The 24,956-nt window shown below is 41.5% G+C and overlaps 1 protein-coding gene across 2 annotated transcripts in view; it reads right to left on the reverse strand.

Annotated features, from left to right (window-relative positions):
* casd1 (CAS1 domain containing 1) overlaps positions 1-24,956 on the reverse strand; it is an 81,867-nt gene that overhangs the window by 26,826 nt on the left and 30,085 nt on the right. The window contains exons 3-9 of one of the 2 annotated variants that reach the window (XM_055662590.1): positions 23,155-23,251; positions 15,941-16,061; positions 9,302-9,346; positions 6,919-6,981; positions 927-971; positions 712-835; positions 414-628 (exon numbers count right to left, since the gene is read on the reverse strand). In XM_055662590.1, the coding sequence (XP_055518565.1) occupies positions 414-628; positions 712-835; positions 927-971; positions 6,919-6,981; positions 9,302-9,346; positions 15,941-16,061; positions 23,155-23,251 (710 nt within the window). The remainder of the gene's footprint in view (positions 1-413; positions 629-711; positions 836-926; positions 972-6,918; positions 6,982-9,301; positions 9,347-15,940; positions 16,062-23,154; positions 23,252-24,956) is intronic. The other variant, XM_055662598.1, reaches the window with a different exon arrangement.

Below are 24,956 nucleotides of genomic sequence, written 5' to 3' on the forward strand. Positions count from 1 at the left end.
AGGGTATGACTCGTCCTTGATTATGCTACTGGCCTTACGGAGGCATCATGAGGTATAAATGAAATCTATGCTCATTACTTAACTATGTTAAGTTCAAGTTCGTTACATTTATCATCATATGCACCAATTGGTACAGTGAGATTTGAGTTACCATACAGTCATACGAATAAAAAAAGAACACCATATTCAATAGAGTTTGACATAAACATCCCCACACAGCGGAATCAACGTTCTCACTGAGAGGGAAGGCAATAAAGTTCAGTCATCTTCCTCTTTGTTCACCTTTATTCACCATATTAGCTTACCTTTTCTAGAGGGATTCATCTTAAGAGGAACAATTATATTAGAAATATGTAGCGCATTTTCACATAACTGCAGAAATAAATCCACAGCCATTACTACAATATACCTACAATGTCTCTTGTGGTTTCGGGTAAATGCAAGCCATCCAAAGATCCTGCCATGGTTTCTTCTGCAATTAATTTAGAAGCTCGGAAAATCTTGACTTTTGCTGCCATATTTCTGGTGCTGCTGTTCAAAATGTTCAAAGCTGCATCGTTGTATAAGCCAATCCTCTGGTTAGTAATCATTTTTCTATTCTCGCTCAGCAAATCTTCATATACTGGATCTAAAAACATTTTTTTTTAATTACATAAGTCACTGTAACAAAAGAGACAGCTATAAATAAAGAAATGATTAAGATGGATTTACCTTGCAGAATCCAATAAATGTCTTTGGTTTCTGCTAGCTTCTCCAGAAGAGGTGCGATTGATGTAAGGTTGATTCTATACTGTTCGAGAGCTTCCATACTCCCATTTTGAATCTTAATTGACCACTGTGAGCGAACAAACATTTGTTTGTAATGTAATGCTCAAGAGAAAATCTGGAAAATATTCCACATTCCAATTTAATTAAAATTAATTTACCGTAGCAGCGCCCACCACAATAATATGGGGCTTCTGTTGAGTATCCTGCAAGAAAGAACAAAAATTATATTTGTACAGCAAAGTCACATAAACAGATATGAATGAAAGAAATATAATTAGCATTATATAACAATTCCAAAAAGGGATCTTGGCATATTACTTCACAATAAACCAAAATTACAAGAATGATCCACTTCAGAAAATCATTCTAGTATCTAAGACGTCCATGCAGAAAATATACAAACAATTAACGAAATATATCAAAATATTTTAAACATTGATTTAATTAATTGCTATGACATCTGATCTTGCCTATTTAAACTCCATAAATCAATATTTTGGAATTTAAATGATTATATATTTATAAGAGAGATAAGATTTTGCCTTCCATCACAGTGAGGCGGAGATTCACTGTGATGGATGTTTGTGTAAATTGTGCTGTGTCTTGGTTCTTTTTTCTTGTGTCAAATTTTGTTTGAACCTCAAGAGGTTATCTTGCCCCCAGGAGATCACGAGTACTTGGGGTGGAATGATAGCAAATAAAAGGGTAGTGTATTGTTATGTGTCTTGTGTCTACTGTTTTGTAGTGTGTCTGTAGTTTCAGCCATAAATGAAGATCAACTTAATTCTATCAATGATAACAACAAATAAATTGTATTGGATTGTATTGTATTTCAGATAAATGAAGATCAACTTAATTTATCAATATGTGAATAAATGAGTTCCTGAAATCCCGTCATATTTTAACTACAGATGTAATGGAAGAGTTATTAGGATATTGATGATTTTATATACTTGTCTATTTACTCATTGGTCAAATCACACAACTTCCTGCTAAATATACTCCTACAGCTAGATCTTGACAAAAGATCTATAACGCTGCTATACTACTGTAAAATATCAGTACTAAGAATCACAGAATACATTAATTATTAAAAAAATATCATCACTACTGATGCAATGCATTTTCAATAGTCGTTTAGATATTGTGGAGTTGTAAGAATATAATATTTTTGGAATAATATCCATCCTGTACGAAGCCAATGAAATTATATAGTTATTCAAACTAAAATTCCATCACCTAATTGCTGAGAATTGATGAGATGTTTTTATAACAATGCCCTCATGTACAAATCATGTTAAATACTTTTAAAATAATGGATAAAATAAAACATTTTGCCTTAAATCCAGTTTTGTCTGGTAACATATTTGCACTGAAAACGAAGCGGAAGGAATATACAGAAGGTAGATTCTTTAAAATCAAGAAAACAATCTGTATAACTCAGACAACAATTAAAATTGTAAGTGGATTACAGGTGAGTAGTGTTTTATTTGATTTTTAATTGGGTTTTGCATATTTTCCTCATTGTGGTTTGTACAATGTACAAATTAGATGAAGAAGCAAGCCAGTCAGCTTCTTAAACCTGCTCTGCCAATCAATGTGACATGATTACAATCGCAGCTCAAGATCTTAAGCTCCTGTCCCACTGTACAAGGTAATTCACGAGTTCTCCCAAGTTTTCCCGATTTAAACTCGGAGAAGGTCCGTAGGAGTTCGTGGATGTCTCGTAACGGTTTGTAATGGCTCGTAATGCTAACGGTAGGTATAAAAAACAACAATTTTTTTCATCACAAATATTTCTTTACTCATGGACAATTTTTACAGGGATGAAAAAATGTCCCGAGTTACCGGATGTCCCAAGTACCTACCGTTAGCATTACGAGCCGCTACGAGATATCCACAAACTCATATGGACCCGCTACGGACATTCTCAGAGTTCGAATCAGGGGAAAACTCGGGAGAACGCGTGAATTACCTCGTTCAGTGGGATAGGGGCTTTATCAAGAATCATCCTGCATGTTAATTTTCTTCACTCTGCTTCAATTGGTCTTTGAGGAAGGAGAGTTTCAAAGATTCTCAACCCAAAGAGAAAATATTTTGCCTCATCTGAGTCTTAAAAGACTGACCTTTAATTTTTAAACTGTCACCCTGGGTTCTAGAGTTTCCAACAAGAGAAAATATAATATCATACTTTTCAACAGCCTACATCTTTTTCGTGACTTTAAACCAGTCATTTTTTGGTATCAAAAACAAACTTCAAAGACAAACTAATGCCCAAACATTTAGCTTTAATTATTGACCACAGAATGCAAGTTCTTAAAAAAATACCCTGAAAATACAAAAAAAAAACTAGGCAGATCAGTCAAGAACAACAGAAAAGTCAACATTGCTAATTGACGGAAGAGTTCTGAAGAGATGTGCAAATATGTACAGAACAAGGTGGTGATGATTCAGGAAATTAGATCTTCAGGGGTATTAATGAATGAAAGATCATTTTTACTACAACAATTATGGGGGATGAGAGGCTTCAGATATGCAGAAAGACTAGAAGTTAGTATTGTTCTTTAGAGAGAAAATATTCAAGCATATTTAAAAGGAGGTTCAAAATAATGAAGAATTTTAATAGAGAAATTTTTCTTTCCTCTGTTAGTTCTGGTACATAGGATAATATAACTGCATTCTGATTAAATAGATAATACGATCAATATGGGTGGCACATAATCTTCCACAGATGACATAGCCGCTGCCCGATGTGGCAGCAGAGGTAGGTATTTGGTAGTGTACCCCATTCCTTAGACAAGGTGTCTGTATGCTCCTGGTGCATGGCCTCGAGGTTCTCATAACAACCCAAATGTACTTTGCCACCGAGCCGTCATAGACAGAGTTCCCAGGATTGAGTGGGAAATTTCTTGAAGGAGGCTTTCAGCAAACATTCAACAGCAACTTTCAGAATAGAATTTGATAGAGGAAGGTGAAGGACAAATTAGAGAAATGTGTGTAAAACACAATGGAACATCTATCCAAATACTATTAGTAGTCTTGACTTGTTTGTCTGTCTGTTATCTCAGGAGCTATGCCAAAACGGTACATATTAGCGCAAAATATTTTGCAGAATCTTACGCAGCTTTTTCCCCATGGCCTTTTAATTCACATTTCTTCAGATTTTATGTTATATTTCACAAATTATTGATATTTAAAGGTTTAAAAAGCCAAATTTAACAAGATTGTTTACTGTTAAAATCCTTCCTGCCAGCTTCCAAGACTTTGATACAAAGTTGCAATACAGGAACACTCTGTGCTTCCACCAAGTTTTCACCTGAATGGGATATCACAGTCCTCCACCCGACATTTGCAACAATGTTGCTATCATACAACACTTACTCCAGCTACTGGCAGCAGGTGCTTCAACAGGAGGGGGAGAATGAATTGGTATTGATCCTGGCAGGACAGGAGGGGGAGGGTGAATTGGTATTGCAATTGGAAGTGCTGCCGCAAGCAGGGGAAGTGCAATTGGATTTCTTTTTTAAGTTCAGTGCTAGGGGAGGCAGGGGAGTGCTGGAATCATACATTCAGGAACGGATTAAGTTGGGGGACAACACCTCCCATGGGGGTTACGGGCTAGTGATGCAATATTGCGTTGGGGAACAGGTTGCGTTGGGGGACCAGGCCTCCTGTGTGACAGGGACCCAACGTGTCCCAGTTGGTCTAGTCTATATATACACTATTAAAAGTCTTGTCTTGTTTGCCTGTCTGTCTGTGAGGTCAAGTAACTAAGCCAAAACTGTACACAATAGCGCAATTTTTTTTGCTGAATCTTACTCAGCTTTTTCCCCATGGTCTTTAGTATCACATTTCATGTTATTGATATTTAAAGTTTAAAAAAAGCCAACTTTGAAAATAATAACTGCCTGTGACTGGGAGACTTTTCTAGCAGCTTCCAGTGATGATGTCACAATGGCATCTCACAGTCGTCCAATCACAATGGGATCTCATTTACACAAGCTGCCATGAAAATTCCGAAAACCGAAAATGACATCACAATCTCTGCTGCCAATGCAGAAGCTATGAGGGTTGACGGAATGGGGGATGGGAGGAGGCATGTTATTTAAACATAGTCTTTAGTGGGGTAGTGCGAAAGGGGAGAGGTGACGGAGGGAGTAACTGATGGTAGGGAAAAGGAGAGGGAAGGAGAGGTGACAGAGAGTCAATGGGATCAGCAGCTTCAATGGGAGTAAGGAGAGAGTGAGATTTGCCCCCCCCCCCCCCCCCCCCCCCCAACGCGGGAAGGATTGATTGGCTCCAGGGAGCGCCGACGCCAACTGAAAAGTCAAGTCCATTCATTGAGTCCGGGAAACGCTGACTGTCCCCCCCCCCCACCCCTGTGGGAAGGATTGACCGGGTTGGGGGAATGGGTTGCATTGGGGAAATGGGTAAGTGGTGGAATATTGCGTTGGGGAAACGGGGCACAATGGGTCAGGGAGCGGAGAGGGGTTATGGAGGGTGGGAGGGAGTGACTGAGGGTAGGGAGTGACTGAGGGTAGGGGAAAGGAGAGGGAGGGAGAGGTGAAGGAGGGAGTGGAGGGGGGCAGGTGATGAGGGGAGAGAAGAGGGAGGGTGAAGAGGAGGGGGAGTGTTGGGGGTGAGGGGCAATGAGCTGCATCTGCACAGTTGAGGGCTATGGGTGGGTGGTGGAATATTATGTTGGGCGAACGGGTGATGGGGGTCCATCTCGCATTGGGTGACGGGGCTCAATAGGTCCCACAGTCCAGCTTCCAATAAAAGTCTATTTCAATACCATGGGCTGAATAGTTCCTCTTTATGCTGTTTGATTCTATGGTACTAAAAGATGTATTTATCAATAAATTATACCTCAAATATTAATATAGTAACATGCTGAGCCATAATTAACAAGTATGTGTAGATTTTCAAATAAATAAAATGTATAATAAAATGCCAAGAAGTGCACAAGCTGCAAAAAATCAGAAAGTTTAGGTTTAAGTTTATAATTGTCACGTGTAAAGCTTTGTGAAAAGTGTTGCTTTGCATGCAATCCAAATAGACCAGATACACCTCAAACGAGTACAATCAAGCCAAACTCAAGTTTAATAGATAGAGCAAAGGGGGAAATACAAAGTGCAGAATATAATTCCCAGCATTATAGTTCATCGCTTCCATGGAAAAAGTCCAATGTTTGCAATGGGGTAGAGGAGAAACAGACAGTACCCAGCTGATGTTTGGACTGTTTAAAAGCCTGATAACAAAGGGGAAGAAGTTGTTCCTGAGTCTAGTGGTGTGTGCTTTCAAGCCTCTGTACCATCTGCCCAACAGGTGCAAGAAGGAAGAATGTTCGACGTGGGACAAGTGTTTGATTATTTTCTGAAACAGCATTAAGTGGGTCAATGGTGGTAAGGCTTAATCTAAACCTCTGCAATGTCTTACGTTCGTCTGCAGAGGTGCTCAAACAAAGCTGTGGTGCAACCCGTCAGTATGCTTTCTATGTAGCGTTTTGTAAAGGAGTAAAGGTGTGGGTATGCCTTCTTCACTGTCTCAATGTGGTTGGTCCACGATAGAACATTGTTAATAGTCATGCCAAATCTGGGGGAACCCATGACTCACAGATAAATGCATCTCCACTATCAAAAGAATAGCCATTAATTTTTCTATAGTGAATGTCCATGTGCCTGACAGATTGTATGGATATATATAATTAAACTGTGCACAGATAAGGAAAATGAGTGTTTGTACCCGTGTATTTGAGATGTGGCATTTAGTGAGTAAATTCGAAGGACGTTAAAAAGATGGGACACATCAGAGATGATTATGCATGGTTGGGAAGGCACCATTACTGCATCGGAGAGTGGGAGACCCTGGAAATGGGGGAATGAAGGGAAAAAGTAAAGTAGCAATCAACTTGTTAAATTAATAATATAATGAATTATGGAGAACCAGAGTCCAGATGTGATACCTTTACACAGTTGATGAATACAGAAAACTGAAAGACTGGCTATTCATTCAATCTGTAGAGCTAACCTTTTAAAACCTTTAGCATATGTTTTCATGATAACCTTTACTATAACTGAATATGCAGGTTATTTCAATTTTTCAATACAAGTAAATTAATAAATATAATTGAGCAGTTGGAAAACTAACCTCGATCCAGGCCTTAAAACAGTCCCTCATGGAGTTGTTTACCTCTGGGTACCACAAAAAGTCCTGTATTAAAAAAAAATGCAAACACTAAGATACATTTTTTTTTTCTATCGCTCAATATTTGGAGCTAACTGGCAAGGTTATTAATATAGAAACAAAGAAGTAGTTCCAAAAGTTTAAGCCAAATCATCAATAAAGGCAAATGCCCGGATACTGAAGCAATATTACATTCAAATCTTATGATTGCGCTTTATTCACAAACATTTTACAGTGATGGCACCAGAAATATTAGGAACAGCATACAGCAAAATAAATGCTCCTTGGCTCTCCCTAACATGAAGTTCAACTGCAGCCCTCACAGCTTGGAAATATCCAGTATCTCGGGAAAGGAAACCGATCAATCCAAATTCATACTGGTTTGTGCAGTTGAATGAATACAATACTGCATTTATTTACAGCCATTAAGGGGATTCAAGAAAGTCTCACAATGCACCAATCGAGCACACAGCGGCACAAAGAATATATCTACACATGAAGGTTCAATAATAACTTGCATTGAAATTGCATATTTAATGATTCAATACACACCCAAGATGCTTCAAAGAAACGTTAGTGAAGCCTGATTATTGACTCACGACTACACATTAGAATTAAAAAATATATATTTAAGTAGAATATAGTAGGATATCAAACACAAGGATAATGGGAGAGTGGAACAAGAAAGCCCAACCTTCAATGCATTGGAATAGTCAAGCCCAGAAAAAAAAGGCAAAGATACAAGTTCAGCTGCAACTGAATTGCAGCAATGGAAGATTTGCATGATATAACAGTTAGAAATAAGTAGTTTAATAATGATATAAATGTGCTTCCCAAGTTTATTTAATCATCAAAGATGATAATCCTTAGACAGAAAATGTTGGAGTAATTCAGCAGGTCAGGCAGCATCTATGGAGAAAAAGAATAGGTGACGTTTCAGGTTGGAACCCTTCTTCAAACAGCAATGACAGCACAGGATTGAAAAGAACAAGAATGGATAGATACGTGCCTATCCATGCTGAAGATTATTTTGACCGTTTTCTCATTGTGGTGGCTGGTGAGGAAATTAATTGGAGCAATTCAAACCAGGAGCCTCAAGAAAGATTCAGATTCAGAAAACTTTATTGTCTGTCGTAACAGAAAATCTTCTTTGACGTGGCTCAACATACAGACAGGACAATGTACTGATAAGCCGTCATACAACACAGATTTCTGCGAGCACACACAGTGTGTATCGATCTTAAAAGCAAATATAACATTAAAAACTGTAAAAATAGACAAGATAAAAGTAGTGGATATGTGTAAAGTGACAATGTTTCAGGGTTAATTTGTCCATTGTTCATTTTTTATTTAAGCTGTTTATGGCAATGGGTATGAATTAGTTTTTGTGGATGTTTTTCTTGGAAAGGGGGACTTTATATCGGCGGCCTGATGGCAGAAGTTGGAAAGACTTGTGCAGGGGGTGGGTGGGATCCTGTGTAATGAAATTGGCTTTCCTTTTAACTGCCTGGGTGTAGAGTACTGATAATTGATTTTGAGTTTTGCCAGTTATTTTGCTTGCCCGATTGATGATCCGGGAAAGCTTTGATTTGTCTTTGACAGAGGTGAGGGTGAACCAGGATGTAATGTTAAAGGTGAGTACAGATTCCATAAGTGATTTATAGACAGCTGTTAAAATGTCCTGTCTGACATCAAAGCTCCTGAGTTTCCTCAGCAGGAACAGGCGTTGCTGTGCCTTCTTGTACACAATCTGTGTGCTGGGAGAAGGACAGGTGGGTGTCAATCTCTGTGCCCAGGTAATTGGTTAGAAAGGGGGCAATAATTGTAAGGACAGTCACTAAGTTCATTTTGAGTGGAAGAGGTGATGATGGCTGATTTGAAGGGCTGAGGGGCAGTAGTAACTAAAAAATAGTGGGAGGAAAATCAGGTGGTTGGCAGTTTACAGGAAATAGGTTTAAGACCTCAACAAATAATTTTCAAGGCTAACCCGAGATGGAGTCATGAAGGAAAACAACTGAGAAACCTGATGTGCTGGAGTAACTTGGCGGGTCAGGCAGCATCCCTAGAGAACATGTATAGGTGACGTTTCAGGGCAGTACCCTACTTCAGATGTTCTCCATGTTCTATCCATGTTCTTCAGAGATGCTGCATGACCCACAGGGTTACTCCAGCACCTTGCATCTTTTTTGTAAACAAGCATCTGCAGTTCTTTGTTCCTAGAAATCTGAGAAACAAGTTGAGAGCAAAGAACAGAGAGGGGAAAGAATTATAGAGACAACAACGGTCAACACACTCAAATTTTATACAACCGCTACATTAAAATATAGAAGCAATACTGGGGACTTACAACTTTCAATGGATTTTTTCCATCTTCAAAGGAAATATTTTCATGCTGTCAAAAGAAAATTCATAAAAATAAATAATAGTTAAGACAATAATATTCACATGAATTAACTTTTAACAGCCAGACAATTTCTAGACCATTAAAACTCCTGATGCAAACATTTCATTTACTCCTGATGCCATGACAGTGATTTGTTCAATCTCTAACTCTCATTCAAAGATATGCTTATAGTTATTGCACAACGAGCAAGGATTAATTTTGCAATAGGTGACATTAGTACAGAATTAAAGTTGAAGACAGCTTCATAAATTCATAAGTTATAGGAGCAGAATTAGGCTATTTGGCCAATCAATCATGGCTGATCTATCTTTCACTCTCAACCCCATTGTCCTGCCTTCTCCCCATAACCCCAACACCCTTATTAATCAAGAATATGTCAATCTGTGCCTTAGAAATACCCAGTGTCTTGGCCTCCAGAGCCATCTGTGGCGGCAAAGTCGACTATTTCACCATCTCCTAAAGAAATTAATGTGTTCTCCTTTGTAATGATACATCCTTTTATTCTGCGGCTATGGCCTCTGGTCCTAGACTCTCCCATTAGTGGAAACATTGTCTCCACATCCACTCTATTCAGTAAGTTTCACTGAGATCTCCCTTCATCCTTCTAAACGCCAGCAAGTACAGTGCTGTCAAACGCTCATCATGTGTTAACACAATCATTCCTGGGATAATTCTCGTAAACCTTCTCTGGACCTTTTCCGTCGCCAGCACATCCCTCCTCAGATATGGGCCCATAATGAGGACGCGACTAGTTCCCAGAATGCAGGACCCCCTCATGACCATGAAGGCGACGACCTGGCAACCACCCGCGAACATATGGCGACTGTAGAGTCTCCTACCGTCGCCTAAAAAGTTGCTTAAGTGGGACAGGCCCATAACTTCCCTTGTCAGCCACAATCGCCTCATACTCCCCTTAGAATCTTTCTTCCCCTTTAGAATGAGAAGATCCTGTCTTGCAAATTATTCCCAGAAATTCCTACCATCGTTGTCCCACCATCATTCCTGTTAGGGTCCCTTTCCAATCAACTTTAGACAGCTCCTCCATCATGCCACTGGAGTCACCTTTGCTCAACAGTAATACTGACACATCCAATTTCATCTTCTCCCTCTCAAATTGCAGGTTGAATTTTATCATATTATGGTAACTACCTCCTAGTGGTTCCTTTACTTTAAGCTCCCTGATCAAATCCAGTTCATTACACGATACCAAATTGAGACCTTTTCCATGGGAGGCTCAACTACAAGCTGCTCTAAGAAACCATCGCGCAGGCACTCTCTTGGGATCCAGTACCAACTTGATTTTCCCAGTCTACCTATATATTGAAATCTCCTATGACCACTGTAACATCAACTTTCTTACATGCCGATGTATCTCCTGATGTAATTTGTACCATATATTTTGGCTACTGTTCAGGGGCCTGTAACTAACTCCCATCAGGGTTTTTCACCGTTGCAGTTTCTTAGCTCTACTCACAAGGATTCTACATCATCTGATCCAATGTCACCCCTTGCTAAGGACTGAATTTCATTCCTTACCAGCAGCCATCCACCCCCTCTCCCCTCCGACAGGAAAAAGTCATAATTTCTGAATTTATCACTGCATATTTATGATCATACAACAAGATGGAACCTTTTTCTTAGGCAAGAAAAATATAATTTTCCATTAAGTTTGTGGTATTCAGTCTCATTTCAATCAGGTGTGGTCCCATTGGAGAGACTAACTAAAAGGGCACCAGTGTTTCCTCCATGCAACCTCAAATGCAAAACTTGGTAACCATCATACTGTGTAGGACATCTCCCCGTATGGGCATGAGAGACAGTACAGGAATTAAACTGGCTGACCAACTGTCGTGGAGGAACAATGCTCAACCTTGCTTTGCTCTAAATTTCTTCTGGGCCCAAGTTGACTCGTCAAGAGTTGAAAAAGTGAACTGCAACCATGCCACCTTCCAACCTGCGGCACTTAAACAGCGTATAGATAGGCACACAGATATACAGGGAATGAAGGGGTATGGATTACAAGATTAACCTGCCATCATGTTCAGCACAGACAATCTGGGCAGAAAGGTCTGTTCCTGTGCTGACTGTTCTATGTTCAATGCTATGATAATGAGAATACAGAAACCTGAGATGCAAAGGAGTCTAGGTAAAAGGTTAATATCAAGTCAAGCCGATTTATTGTCAAATGCACGAGTATGATAATGTGTGGGTACAATGAAGATTTTGCTAGCAACAACGTCACAGGCACATATGCAGGTATAGCAAGTAATTATGAGATGTTAGTTGGCGCTGACTAGGTGGGCCGAAGATCCTGTTTCCATGCTTTTTCTCTAAAAATAAAATTAAAAAAATAATCCCTCCATTCCCTGCATATCCATGTGCTCATCCAAAAGTAATGGACTTTTATTGTCTTCTAATGGACTTTTATTAAGTGTTTCTATGATCAGTATTGATATTCTTATATAAGGAGCAATGTTAATGCACTGGGCACAGTTCAGAAAATAATTACTAGACAATACCTGGAGAGGGCACCATGTCTTCTAAGGAAAGAATGGGTTGCTCAGGCTAGTATCCACTGGAGTTGAGAAGATTGAGGGAACTAGATTGAAACATAAGATCCGGAAGGACCTAGGCAGGTTAGATGAAGAAAGGATATTTTCTTGTGGGGAATCTAGAACTAGGGATCAATTTCAAGATGAGAAGACATTTTTTTTTCACATAAAGAATGATGGATCTGAAATCGTCCACCATCTACCCTTGTGAAGTTTTGTGAATGATGTCATTCAAAACAGGCAAGAAGATTTCTGAAAATTAAGGGAATGAAGGGATACAGAGTATCACAGAAAACTGTTATTCAGTTGTTATTCACTTTGTTATTCAGGGCAGACGTGAAGGCCCAGATATCTTATACTTGTCGCTAACTCTTGGTCTTAAGCAAAACATTCATGAGAGTAAAAGATAAACAAACAAAAATATGGTATTCATTAAAACTGGGAAAGAGAAAACATTGCAGAAAGGGCGGGGAAGGTAGCAATAGGATAAATGGAATATCACTGATATGATGAGACGAAGCTTGCCTGGGTGAAAAGCAGTTGAAGCTTCCGTTTCATAGATTAATATTCTGACACTTTCATCTGCTGGGCATTTCCCACAGGTTTGACCTGCATTTCACAGATATATATATATTAAGGTGCGTATATATATATATATATAAGGTGCGTATATATATATATACATACATACATATATATATATATATACATACATACATACACATATATATATATATATATACACGCACCTTAATACATATATATATACCTTTATTTGTTTTCTGTCTAACAGCACTCAGTAATGTGTCAACCAGATGGCTTCCTCACCAATTTATAACCACGCCACCCTGGTATCAGAGAGATGTCCTTCGCCCTATCCTCCCCCACACTACATGCAGCTTAAAACTGATACTGACAAAACATTCACTGTTTCTCTTTCCAGAGATGTTGCCTGACTTGCTGAGTGTTTACATTGTTTTCTATTTCTAGAACTGCAGTGTTTTGTAGAACTTAAAATAGCTGAGATAAACAGAAAACATTTGGTTTTACAACCAAGGCTCCTTTTCCTTTCAACGTGTCAAGAAATGGATGTCTTGTCCTTCACTGCTATTTGTGAGACCTTGCTAATGCACTCTCATTGGATTGCTTGTTGATAAACTATTTTTGGAGGGAGGAATTTTATGTGGAGGCGTTTCAGATTTTCACAAGGAAGAGATGCTGTATTAATGCATTGATAATGTTGACAAATAAATAATTGCCAGCTGCTTAGAAAACATCTAGAGAAAGCAACTGAGGAAAGAAAGATTATAAATATCCTGCGACTTAACTATTCCAAAATTCCGGAGTAAAACGTGAACAAACTCGCATTGAAACAAAAAGGATGAAATTATAAATAGAATACCAAAAGTAATTTTATAATTGGAAAATGGATGCAAGTGTACAGTGCCCTTCATAATATTTGGGACAAAGACCCATCATTTATTTATTTACCTATGTACTCCACGATTTAAGATTTGTAATAGAAAAAAAAATCACATGTGGTTAAAGTGCACATTGTCAGATTTATTAAAGGGTATTTTTATACATTTTGGTTTCACCATGTAGAAATTACAGCCGTGTTTATACATAGTCCCCTCATTTCAGGGCCCCATAATGTTTGGGACACATGGCTTCACAGGTACTTGTAATTGCTCAGTGTTTAATTGCCTCCTTAATGCAGGTATACAAGAGCTCTCAGCACCCAGTCTTTCCTCCAGTCTTTCCATCACCTTTGGAAACTTTTATTGCTGTTTTATCAACACGAGGACCAAAGTTGTGCCAATGAAAGTTAAAGAAGCCATTATGAGACTGAGAAACAAGAATAAAACTTAGAGACATCATCCAAACCTTAGGCTAACCAAAATCAACTGTTTGGAATATCATTAAGAAGAAAGAGAGCACTGGTGAGCTTACTAATCACAAAGGGACTGACAGGCCAAGGAAGACCTGATGATAACTGATGACAGAAGAATTCTCTCTATAATAAAGAAAAAAAAAAACAAACACCTGTCCAACAGATCTGAAACACTCTTCAGGTGTGGATTTGTCAATGACCACTGTCCACAGACCAGAAATGCAGAGGCTACACTGCAAGATGCAAATTACTGTTTGCTGCAAAAATAGGATGGCCGGGTTACAGTTTGCCAAGATGTACTTAAAAGAGCAACCACAGTTCTGGAAAAGGATCTTGTGGACAGATGAGACAAAGATTAACTTACATCTAAGTGATGGCAAGAGCAAAGTATGGAGGAGAGATGAAACTGCCCACGATCCAAAGCATACCACCTAATCCGTGAAACACAGTGATGGGGGTATTATGGCCTGGACACGTATGCTGAAGGTACTGGCTCACTTATCTTCATGAATGGTAGTAGCATAATGAATTCTGAAGTGCATAGACACATCCTATCTGCTCAAGTTCTGCTCAAGCTTCAAAACTCATTGGCTGGCAGTTAATTCTACAGCAAGATAATGATCCCAAACATACTGCTAAAGCAACAAATGAGTTTTTCAAAGCTAAGAATGGTCAATTCTTGGGCCAAGTCAATCATCTGATCTGAACCCAATTGAGCATTCCTTTTTTATGCTGAAGAGAAAACTGAAGGGAACTAGCCCCCAAAACAAGTATAAGCTAAAGATGGCTGCAATACAGGCCTGCAAGAGCATCACCAGAGAAGACACCCAGCAACTGGTGATGTCCATGAATCGCAGACTTCAAGCAGTCATTCCATACAAAGGATATACAACAAAATACTAAACATGACTACTTTAATTTACATGACATTGCTGAATCCCAAACATTATGGTGCCCTGAAATGGGAGGGGGGGACGGGGGGGGGGACTATGTATAAACACTGCTGTAATTTCTACATGGTGAAACCAAAATGTACGAAAATGGCTTTTATTAAAATCAGACAATGTGCACTTTAACCACGTGTGATTTGTTCTAATACAAATCTCAAATTGTGTAGTACAGAGGCAAATAAATAAATGATGGGTCTTTGTCCCAAACATTATGGAAGGCACTGTACTTGAATGAGATCATAAGGATAAAATACTAAATGACGCAACAGAAATCAAATTACTAGAGCACAGATCAATACAACACATGAATAGGTCCTTTAGCCCATGAACGTTTGTGCTGACCATGTCAAATTAAACTGCAGATTTGCCCGTGAGATGAACGTGACATTCCTCTACTCCTTGCCTGTTCATCGGTTTGTCTAATATTGCGATCATATCAGCTTTCATCATCCCATGGCAGTGCATTCCAGCTATCACCATTCTATGTGAAAAGACCTTCCTCGCACATTTAATTTAAACAGTCCACCTCTCACCGTAAAAAATGTGTCATTTAGTTTTTGACATTTCTATTCTGGAAAAAAGACATCAACTGGTGGCACAGCAGTAGAGTAGCTACCTTACAGCGCTGGATACTTGGGTTAGATCCCAACAACGGCTGCTATCTGGATTGAACCTGGGTCGCTGGCGCTGTGAGGCAGTGGCTCCACCAGCTGTGCGTGCCACTGTGCTGCCCTTGCTCAGGCCTCATGAATTTATCCATCTTACAGCAGCTAATTTTAGCCTTCACCATCCCTGCCCTTTTACCCAGTTACCAAAGAACAGAATTCCTGGATATTGTGACAACACAATTCACCAGTTATATTTTAGATAGTTCTACTAATGTTTGATACTTTTCACACTTCTATGCTCCTGGGTGATTAATACAACTGATTGTTAAAGAGCAGGGAAAACACACATTTCCAAACTGTCCAATTAATCTCGATGCATTTTAAAAATTAGATTATATTTATATTATAGCCAAATTAAATTGAATAATTTGGAAAAATCTCTGAAATCAAAACCAAAATGGTAACTCTAGAGTACAGGGGTTATTGATTGTATAGTGTCACTTGAAAACAATGAATCTATCCCCTGACCTATAATATTCACTCAGTCCAAATCAAAGTTAATGAAAACAGAAACATACCTTGTTACCTTCTTCTTTTACACCAGAACTTATTATTTTAATAAAGGAGTAGAACAATTGCCGAATTCTGGAATCTCCAATGAAAGTTATATATTTGTTCATAAGACAGCTCTTTACTTCACTGAAGAACAAAAAAAGGCAATAAGAAGATTATACATTCAAATATAGAATATACAGATAGGGAATGAACTATTTAGACCAACCATTTCATCCCTATGCTTACGCGCCTCAAGCTTCAACCCATCCTTCCTCAACTATGTCTTTCAATATCTGGTTGACTTTCTTTGCTCTTCCGTTTGGTAGAAAGTTCCACATTTCAATCACTGGATAAAGCGTGAAAAATATTATTTCAGAATTTCCCGGTTGTCATTTTATTGATATGAATGGGTTCTAATGTTTCTCTTCTATACAAGAGGAAACCATTATTGTATATAAAAAAATTATTTGAAGATGAATAGTCACAACCTCTCACGCCCCCGAGGTGAGGGAGTCTAAAACTAAAGGGCATAGATTGAGAGGGGAAAGATTTAAAAGGGACCTGAGGGGTACCTTTTTCACAGCGGCAAGTGTCTTTAGGGAACGATCTGATGGTGGAACTTGAAGGGGAGGTACAATTATAATGTTTAAAAGACATTTAGACGGGTACATGTACATAGTAGGGATTTTAGAGCCAAATAGCCTGTTTCCATGAGCAAAACAAAGAGGTGGAGGGAATGGGCAGACAATGTTTTGGGTTGGGACTCTTCTTCAGACTCCATGCTTTTTAACTCTATGACTCTGTTATTTTAAGACCACCATTCAATCCGCCCACATGTTTCACTTTTAAAGGGGAAAAGAAAATCGGCCGGCTCAGTTTTCCCTGATAAGAACAACAGGAATTAAGTTAAATGTACAGCCTTTTGAATCTACTCCTCCATGCATTACACAAATCTATCTCGTCAACATTACGACCCGACTGGCAGATCCCCAAAATTTATTGATCTCATCCTTAAAAATACTTAAAATTATTAAGTAGGAAACTCCAGCCCATAACTTATTCTCAGAAACCTGTACATTTCTATGAGATCCTTTTAAACTCTGGTGAGTAAAACAGGTTACATAGATATAATCTTGCAATTCCAGTGTCATCCTAATATAGGTTTGTTTTCCGCTTCAGTAATCCTGCAGTCTTTAGATAATAACCAGTAATCTGTACTCCTGGTAATGTATAATCAAAACTAACTAATGTTATACCTCTGGAAATATATTAAATTTGGTTTATTTTCAAAGTTCCAGTCTTTAATAGTAAGATTAAACGAGAACTTACCAGTTTGAAGTTTGATCTTTATTTTATGAGGAGGAACGTTGAGGGAATATGTGAAGAACCCCGCTAGGACGCATGCCTGTCATTCTTCAAAGCAGCGGTGTGAAATCACAGATAACTGTAATGACTAAACATAGTAAGATTAGAGAAGAGATACCAGTTCAGGATATGATCGAGGGTGGGAGCCGAGGGCACGTATTCCCTCAACGTTCCTCCTCATAAAATAAAGATCAAACTTCAAACTGGTAAGTTCTCGTTTAATCTTACTATTTTACTTCGGAGTCACGTGAGTGACTACGTGAAGATTTTAAAGCTCTGTGATTTCATGCCGTGGAACGAGTCCATGCATCACATCTGCCTTGATTTTTGGGGAGAATAGAGTTAACATCATTAGACATCAATACGATATTGAAACCCAACAGTAAAAATATTAACACCAATTATTACCCCTATTTATGGGTATATTATATTACAGAACTTAAATTTGTTTCTGCAAATGTTCCAGGTTCAATGACTGGTTTGTTATAAAGTCGTTGGAAAGTTCCTCCGTTGGCCATCCTGCTGTCTTGAGGATTTGGTCCATTGGTATGTCCAACTTCATAGCTGCCAATGTAGCTGCAGCCCTGGTGGAATGAGATTTGAAATGCTAGTGTCCACTCCAGCCTATTTAGGACTTGTTTTAGCCATCTAGAGATGGTCTGGACTGTCACTGTTTTGAATGGCTGTTAGTAGCTGATTAAAGTGACATTTCGTCCTTCTGATGATCTTAGTATACTTCATGTATGATAGTGAGTTATAATACTGAGACGACCATCTGTAGGGTAGGCTCTGAATTCTGTTTTTTAGGCGTGTTGACCCCTGTCTGTTTTGTATGACTATTACACTGATGTAAACCTTAAATTCCAGATGAATTAACCATGTTGTCCAACCTTATTTTCTGTGGTGACTGGACCCTTTGTGCCGTGGCCAAGGCCATCAGCATGACTGTTTTCATAGTCAGTTTCCGTAGGAACAGAGCTGTAGCTGGCGACCAGTTTCTTAACATGGTCATTACAATGCTCACATCCCATATTTGGGAGTACCTGGTTCTTGGGGATTAATTTTAAAATGCCCCTCATGAGTTTGTTTACCAGGGTTTGTCCCAACAGAATGCCGCTCTGTACCTTCGACAGGTATGTTGACAGAGCACTTCTGGCGCAGTTGATGGCACTATGACTGAGCCTCTCATCGTAATGGAGGCTTGCCAGGAATTCCAGAATAGACGGGATGTTCATAGATCTGTGGGTGATGATTATTGTTGTGACAGTACTTCCCATTACTAGATGATACCAAGTACTGATGTTTGGGTGGACTGTCTGTGGCCCGCTGAAATAATTCCACATTCGGTCCGTCAGTCCCAGGTGTAGAAGAGGCGCTTTCAACTCTAAATAAATAGGTTAATATATAATAGTGACATGGGTAACTCCCCTTGTTGCGGGAAGACCCAGTAAGTTAGGTCTATGATGGATGGTGATGTATGGTTCTGACCCATGTTGATATCACCAGGACCCATGGCTGCGTAGGGCATCAGGTATTATCAAAATTCGAGACGTGGAGTCTATAGTTTCTTCCTAAATACCCGACTGATGAGGCAAAGGGAGGGATGCATAAATGATCCCCCAATCAGCGAAGATACATCTGAACCACTGCCCCAGGTTCTGGCTCCCAAGAACATAATTTGATAACTGGCAAGAGAATGGGTGTGAATAGGTCATTATCTGGCGTTCCATACCGGGTGTTCCAGCAATACATATTTTATCCAACATCCATACAGGGTTTTTAGACTTAGCGTGACCTTTTGTCTGCCACTAAATTCAGTTTCCCTGGTAGTTGGAAGCTGATATCCAATCTCTATCTGGATACGCTATTAATCCAGATTAATAAGAGACAGTAACTCTAAGACTATTGCCGCCATCACAGTGAGGAGGTGTTTGGTGAACTCACTGTGGTGGATGTTAGTTTGTGTTTATTGTGTGTTGTTATTATTACATGTATGGCTGCAGGCAACAATATTTCGTTCAGACCGAAAGGTCTGATTGACAATGAAGGATTCAATTCAATTCAATTCACAAATAGTGTTGGCCAGATAGTCACACAGAGTCGATATGTTTTTACCCATATGGTTGACATATGCTACCCCGGTGGTGTTGTCAATTTGTAGACTAACATACTGGTGATATAACCCAAAACAATATGACTTAAAGCCATGACTAGCACTCACTTCCCCAGGTATATATGCCCAACATTAGTAGTGATGCCTCCAGAGCATTCCATCTCCCCCACAGCAGGAGATGGAATTAGTAGCATCCCAATCCAAGGCCCATCAGTATGTGGTTCCATAGACGGGTACCGTGTTTGGTTAGGACCAATGCCTAATGTATGTTCCACCATTTTTGTACCATAGTTGGTTGCTTCATTAGTCTGTCAGAATGACCCCCCCATAATTTATTGAGTGACGCGTGTTACGCTCTGTACTATGATTATGTAAAGGTCCGATATCATGTGGCTGTCACACAGCCCCTAATGCCAATTATTCTACTACCAGTCTGATGGATAGTTTAGTTCAGTGCAAGCCTCCATAAAGGCTGTACCCTTTCTTACGGCAAAGTCACTGCCATGTGAACTGTGTTAACGGTGGACCGCAGACGATCTGTTGTGTTAAATACATCTGTGGGCACCTCCAATGAGTACTATATAGCAAGCATATTTTAATACCATGCTTGCCATGTAGTACCCTAGGATCAATACCTTAGTTGTACCAAAGGTTCCCATCTGTAATGAATATAAAGTACGAAGTATTCAAATTAGTCAATCTAAGATGTAGTGGCAACCACCTCTAAATTATGATAAGGATATCTAGGACATGAATTCCTGTGATACGTGTTGGATGTCTTCCATAACCTATAATATATGGGCACTGTAGTTCAGTATGCGCTTTAGATGATTCTTACCCGTTAAGCATGAACATTCAGTTGAACTGGAGGATAATGGAATGAAGAATTCTAAGGTATACCCCTATACTTCTGAATTTTAAGTGTCGGTAGAATAATTCTATGCATGCAGATAGATCTGTTATCCCCCACCAACCTCCCTGGTTACTATTAGTAGGTTAGTTACTATTTCGGCATCCTTTGTGGTCGTTGAGGTGCCGGTGTCTGATGAGGGTTAGCGCATTTCCCAGGAAGTAGTTTTTAAGACGTTCCTTAATGTGCCCCAGAGTTCCCTCTATGTGAAGTTCTTTCCCTGTTAAGTTAAGATGCCTCCAAATTTTAATATTGGAGGTTGGGAGGTTCCAGGTTAGCATATAAGGCCAGTGCATCCTGGTGATCTAGTGCCATGTCTCTGTTTATAGTGCGACCGATCCCGTCCCGCTGTTAGGACTTCGAACTTTCTTTCGTTTCAATTCCCTGCCCTACCATGTTTTGGTTGATACTGGGAACATTCAGGTTTTGCAGTTCCCTGATGGTAAGTGTTTTCCCATAGGTTTTCTGCACCCTAAGTGTACTAGGGGTATGTTCTGCTCCCTTGTTCAAGTGCAGCCCAAATTTGACCCCCTACACTCCCCTCTGATGAGGGAGAACACTGTGCAGCCCTACAAGAGGTACTGCTGTAGGACTTACTAGCTGCCCCTCTGTGACTAGTCTCCATCTCATGGAGCTGCCACTTACCTGCTCCAACAACCGCTCCAGCTGGTCCCGATACTCTCGGGCACCCAACCGGCTCCAACGCACATGATCACTGGCCATCGCGGCTGCTCCTGAAGCCGTTACTCCTGAGGCTGCTCCTGCTCCAGTTCCTGCAGCCACTCCATCCGGCTCCAATGCTCACGGGCACTGGCCGTCACGGCTGCTCCTGTTCCAGCTCCTGCAGCCAGCCCAGGATTGACTCTCGGTGTTCCCCTCTGATGAGTGAGAAACTCTGTGCTGCTCCACAAGGAGTACTGCTGTGGGGCTTATTAGTTGCCCACTGTGGCTTTGCCACTTTGGAGTATTTCCACTCTGCAGCCCCACAAGGGGTACTGCTCCTGCAGCCGGTCCAACCGGCTCCAATGCTCTCGGGCACTGGCCGCTCCCGGCTGCTCTTTATCCTGCATGCTGCAGCCGCTCCAACCGACCCCGGTGCTCACGGGCACTGGTCGCTCGCGGCTGCTTAATTTCTCCTGCAGCCGGTCCAACCGGCTCCAATGCTCTCGGGCACTGGCCACTCCCGGCTGCTCTTTATCCTGCATGCTGCAGCCGCTACAACCGACCCCGGTGCTCACGGGCACTGGTCGCTCGCGGCTGCTTAGTATCTCCTCCAGCCGCTCAAACCGACCCCCATGCACACGGGCACTGGTCGCTCGCGGCTGCTCCTCTCCTGACCGGCCGGGGCCGGCGCGGGAGCGAAGTCGGGCACAGCTGTTCTCATTACGGGAGATCAGCGTGCCGTTTGCTGCTGCTGCCGGCAATTCTGCGGTTCTCCCCCGCCAGCTTTCCCGCAGCCTTCGTGGACCCAGTCCATGTCTCCACCTAAAAGGTAAGTGGAAGGAACGCAGAGTCTCTTACCTGCTGTTCCCGACTTTCAAATTCTGGAACGCAGAGTCTTCTTACCTGCTGTTCCCGGCTTTCAAATTTTGCCGCTAAGGGGAACGTCGTTCCCCCTGCTGTGACTCGTTGCAATGCGTGTAGCGATATGACACGCATGCGTCCTAGCGGGGATCTTCACGTAGTCGCTCACGTGACTACGAAGTAAACTTAAATGTTTTTTTACAGAGGCTTTGGAATGGATGCAGAAGAGATTTACCAGAATACTCTGGATTATGGGGCATTAGCTAAAAAGAGAGATTGGAAAGATTTGGATTTTCTCTACAACGTTGGGAGTTATGAGGAAACCTGATAGAAGTACAGGCATCTCACGTTTTACTTGCAATTAAAAATCATGTTTGCGGCTATGCTGTCAGCGGTAAATTTTAGTGCGTTATTCAAAAAATACCAGTATAAAGCAAGCTTTGGTATTAAAAGAACAATCTTGTTATTTCAAAAATGCATAAATCAAACATGCAAGATGCCTATATATAAAATTATGAGAGGCATAGATAGACAGTCAGTTCACAGTAAACCCTCGTTATAACGGACCATAACGGAGGGACTGGTGTTCATTTTTGCCGGTGACTGCAGATGATGGACAAAAGATAAGGTGCTGGAGTAATGCAGTGGGTCAGGATCTCTGGAGATGGATAGGTGACATCGGGAACCTTCCTCAGACTGACACAACTCTAGCAATTTGTGTCGTATCACTTTAAAACTATGTGCCGATGCCGCGCGTCTGCACCAGTGAGCCCTTCTTCATCGGTTCACATGGCTCATATTATAGCCCCCGATAGGAAGTGCTTTCTTCAGGCTGCTGCCACCGACAGGACAAGATTGGTCACCGTGGGTCTCCCTCCTCTCTCACCTGCTGTCACTTCCAAGGAGGAGTATGTTGGCGACTCTGGGGGAGAAGGATGAGGCATGGCAGCTGAGGGGCCAGGAGGTGCAGGTGGGAGGGAAGAGACCAACTGGATGGAGTGACGGGGGAAGCAGATGGTGATGCAGGAGAGGGACTCAATGATGCAACTAGCAAGTCAGAAGAGGGGTCGGAAGCAGGAACTCTAAAAGGCCGGGGACATTTTCTTTATATACCTCAATTATCTTAAGTGGTATTATATCTACAATCCACATAATACAAAGTTACTTGCCTAATTTTGTACTTGTGCATTATGCAGCCATTAGGTTGCCACACATTTTCACCCAGGAATCGGCCACTAGAGAGGAGCCGGGGACATTTTCTTTATATACCTCAATTACCTTAATTTGTATTATATCTACAATCCACATAATACAAAGTTACTTGCCTAATTTTGTACTTGTGCATCATGCAGCCATTAGGTTGCCACACATTTTCACCCAGGAATCGGCCACTAGAGAGGAGCCATTCACAGCTATCACCACCTAGATAACGAGAGAGAAAGAGATACACAGAGATCACAACTGTAAACGGCTTGTCCCACTTGGGTGACATTCAGACGACACCCACTTGGGTGACATTTTGTCGCGTTATTGTCGGGTTGCGACGTGTGTGACGCATGTAGTGACGCGCAATGTCTCTCTGCCGCCCCAGGATTTTGGAATGTTCAAAATCCTCACGCAACATTTGCGTGCCTTATCATGTTGTGCGCCCTTTTGCACGTTAACATACGGGTGACGCTGGGTGGCACAGTCATTGCCTATGCTAATTCGATAAGCAGATCTCAAATGACAGGCACAAGGTTCGATAGTAAGCAGTATAGGCCGAGAACTTAGCAGTACTGTGGGTCTGCTGGAAAACTGCAGAATTGTCCTGCTCCTGTTACCATAACTGTGGAGATCAGTGATGCGGGCAACATTTAAAATTGCTAGGTGTAACAAGACAAATTACAATATTTATGATCATATGAACGAAAATAATCTTTGATACCGTTACAATTTCAGAAGAGGAATTGTTACAGCAGGGCTCGAAATTAGCGGTTGCCCGGGTGCCAATGGCCACCCAAAGTGCCGCCGGGCAACCTAATGCCGAGTCATTTTGCCCGGCTTGGCACTGCAGATACTGTTTTATACCGTAGACACAAAAAACTGGAGTAACTCAGTGTGTCAGGCAGCATCTCTGGAGAAAAGGAACGTGACCTTTCGTGTCGGCGGCGACTGTAGTGCGGGCAAAGATACTAAGTGCGGTGTGACGGAGGGTCGGAGCGAAAGACGGGCCTCGCGCAGCACGGTAGCGGCACCACCTCCTCCTCCCGCACCCCGCACACCCTGATAGCGGCCGCGGCTTTCAAAACAAACCCTCCCGCACACCGAGGCCAGGTGGAGGGAGGAAGGGGGAGGCCTCCTTACCGCCGTCTGAAGCAGCTGCACCGCTCGGCTCGGCCCCGCACCTTCCTGTTAGCTGGCGGAGGAGGGAAGGCGGTGGCGAGGAGATCCCAACTGCCTCCCCCTTTGGCGGCGACACTTGGCTGTGGACAGGGACGGCCAAGGCAGCAGGGCTATGATGCCGTCCCTGTCCGATGAGCGCTGACTTTGCGCCCTTCCCCAGCTCCCACCCTCTCGTACGTCCCCCTCCATCCCCCTTATCCTGAGACCTCTCCTCTCCATCCCACACTGGTCCCCATTCCCGCCTCTATTCAGTCCTCAGACATCCCCTGTGCTCCCCTCCTCATCTAACCCCCCCCCCTCATCTATTCATCCTACACTGATCTCCGTATCCACCTTGCATAGATTCTCCTGCCATCCCCCCCATCCATCTTACACTGGTCCCCCAATTCATCCTGTACTGACCAACTTTCTCATCCATCCTGCACTGCTTCCCCCATCCATCCTGTACTGATCCACCCATTCATCCTGTACTGTCCCACCCTCCATTTACCCTGCACCGATCCCCCCCATCCATCCTGTATTGATCTCCCAATTCATCTTTTACTGAACCCCCCATTCATCCTGTACTGAACTGCCCATTCATCCTGTGCCGATCCCCACCCCATCCATCCTGTACCGATCCCCCCCTTCAAGAAGAATGGGGGGGGGGGGGGGGGGAAAACAGTATGAAGAAGGGTCTCGACCTAAAACGTTGCCTATTTCCGCTCCATAGATACTGCCTCACCCGCTGATTTTCTCCAGC

Source organism: Leucoraja erinacea, chromosome 2 (assembly GCF_028641065.1).
Source record: "Leucoraja erinacea ecotype New England chromosome 2, Leri_hhj_1, whole genome shotgun sequence".
NCBI classification, from domain to species: Eukaryota; Metazoa; Chordata; class Chondrichthyes; order Rajiformes; family Rajidae; genus Leucoraja; species Leucoraja erinaceus.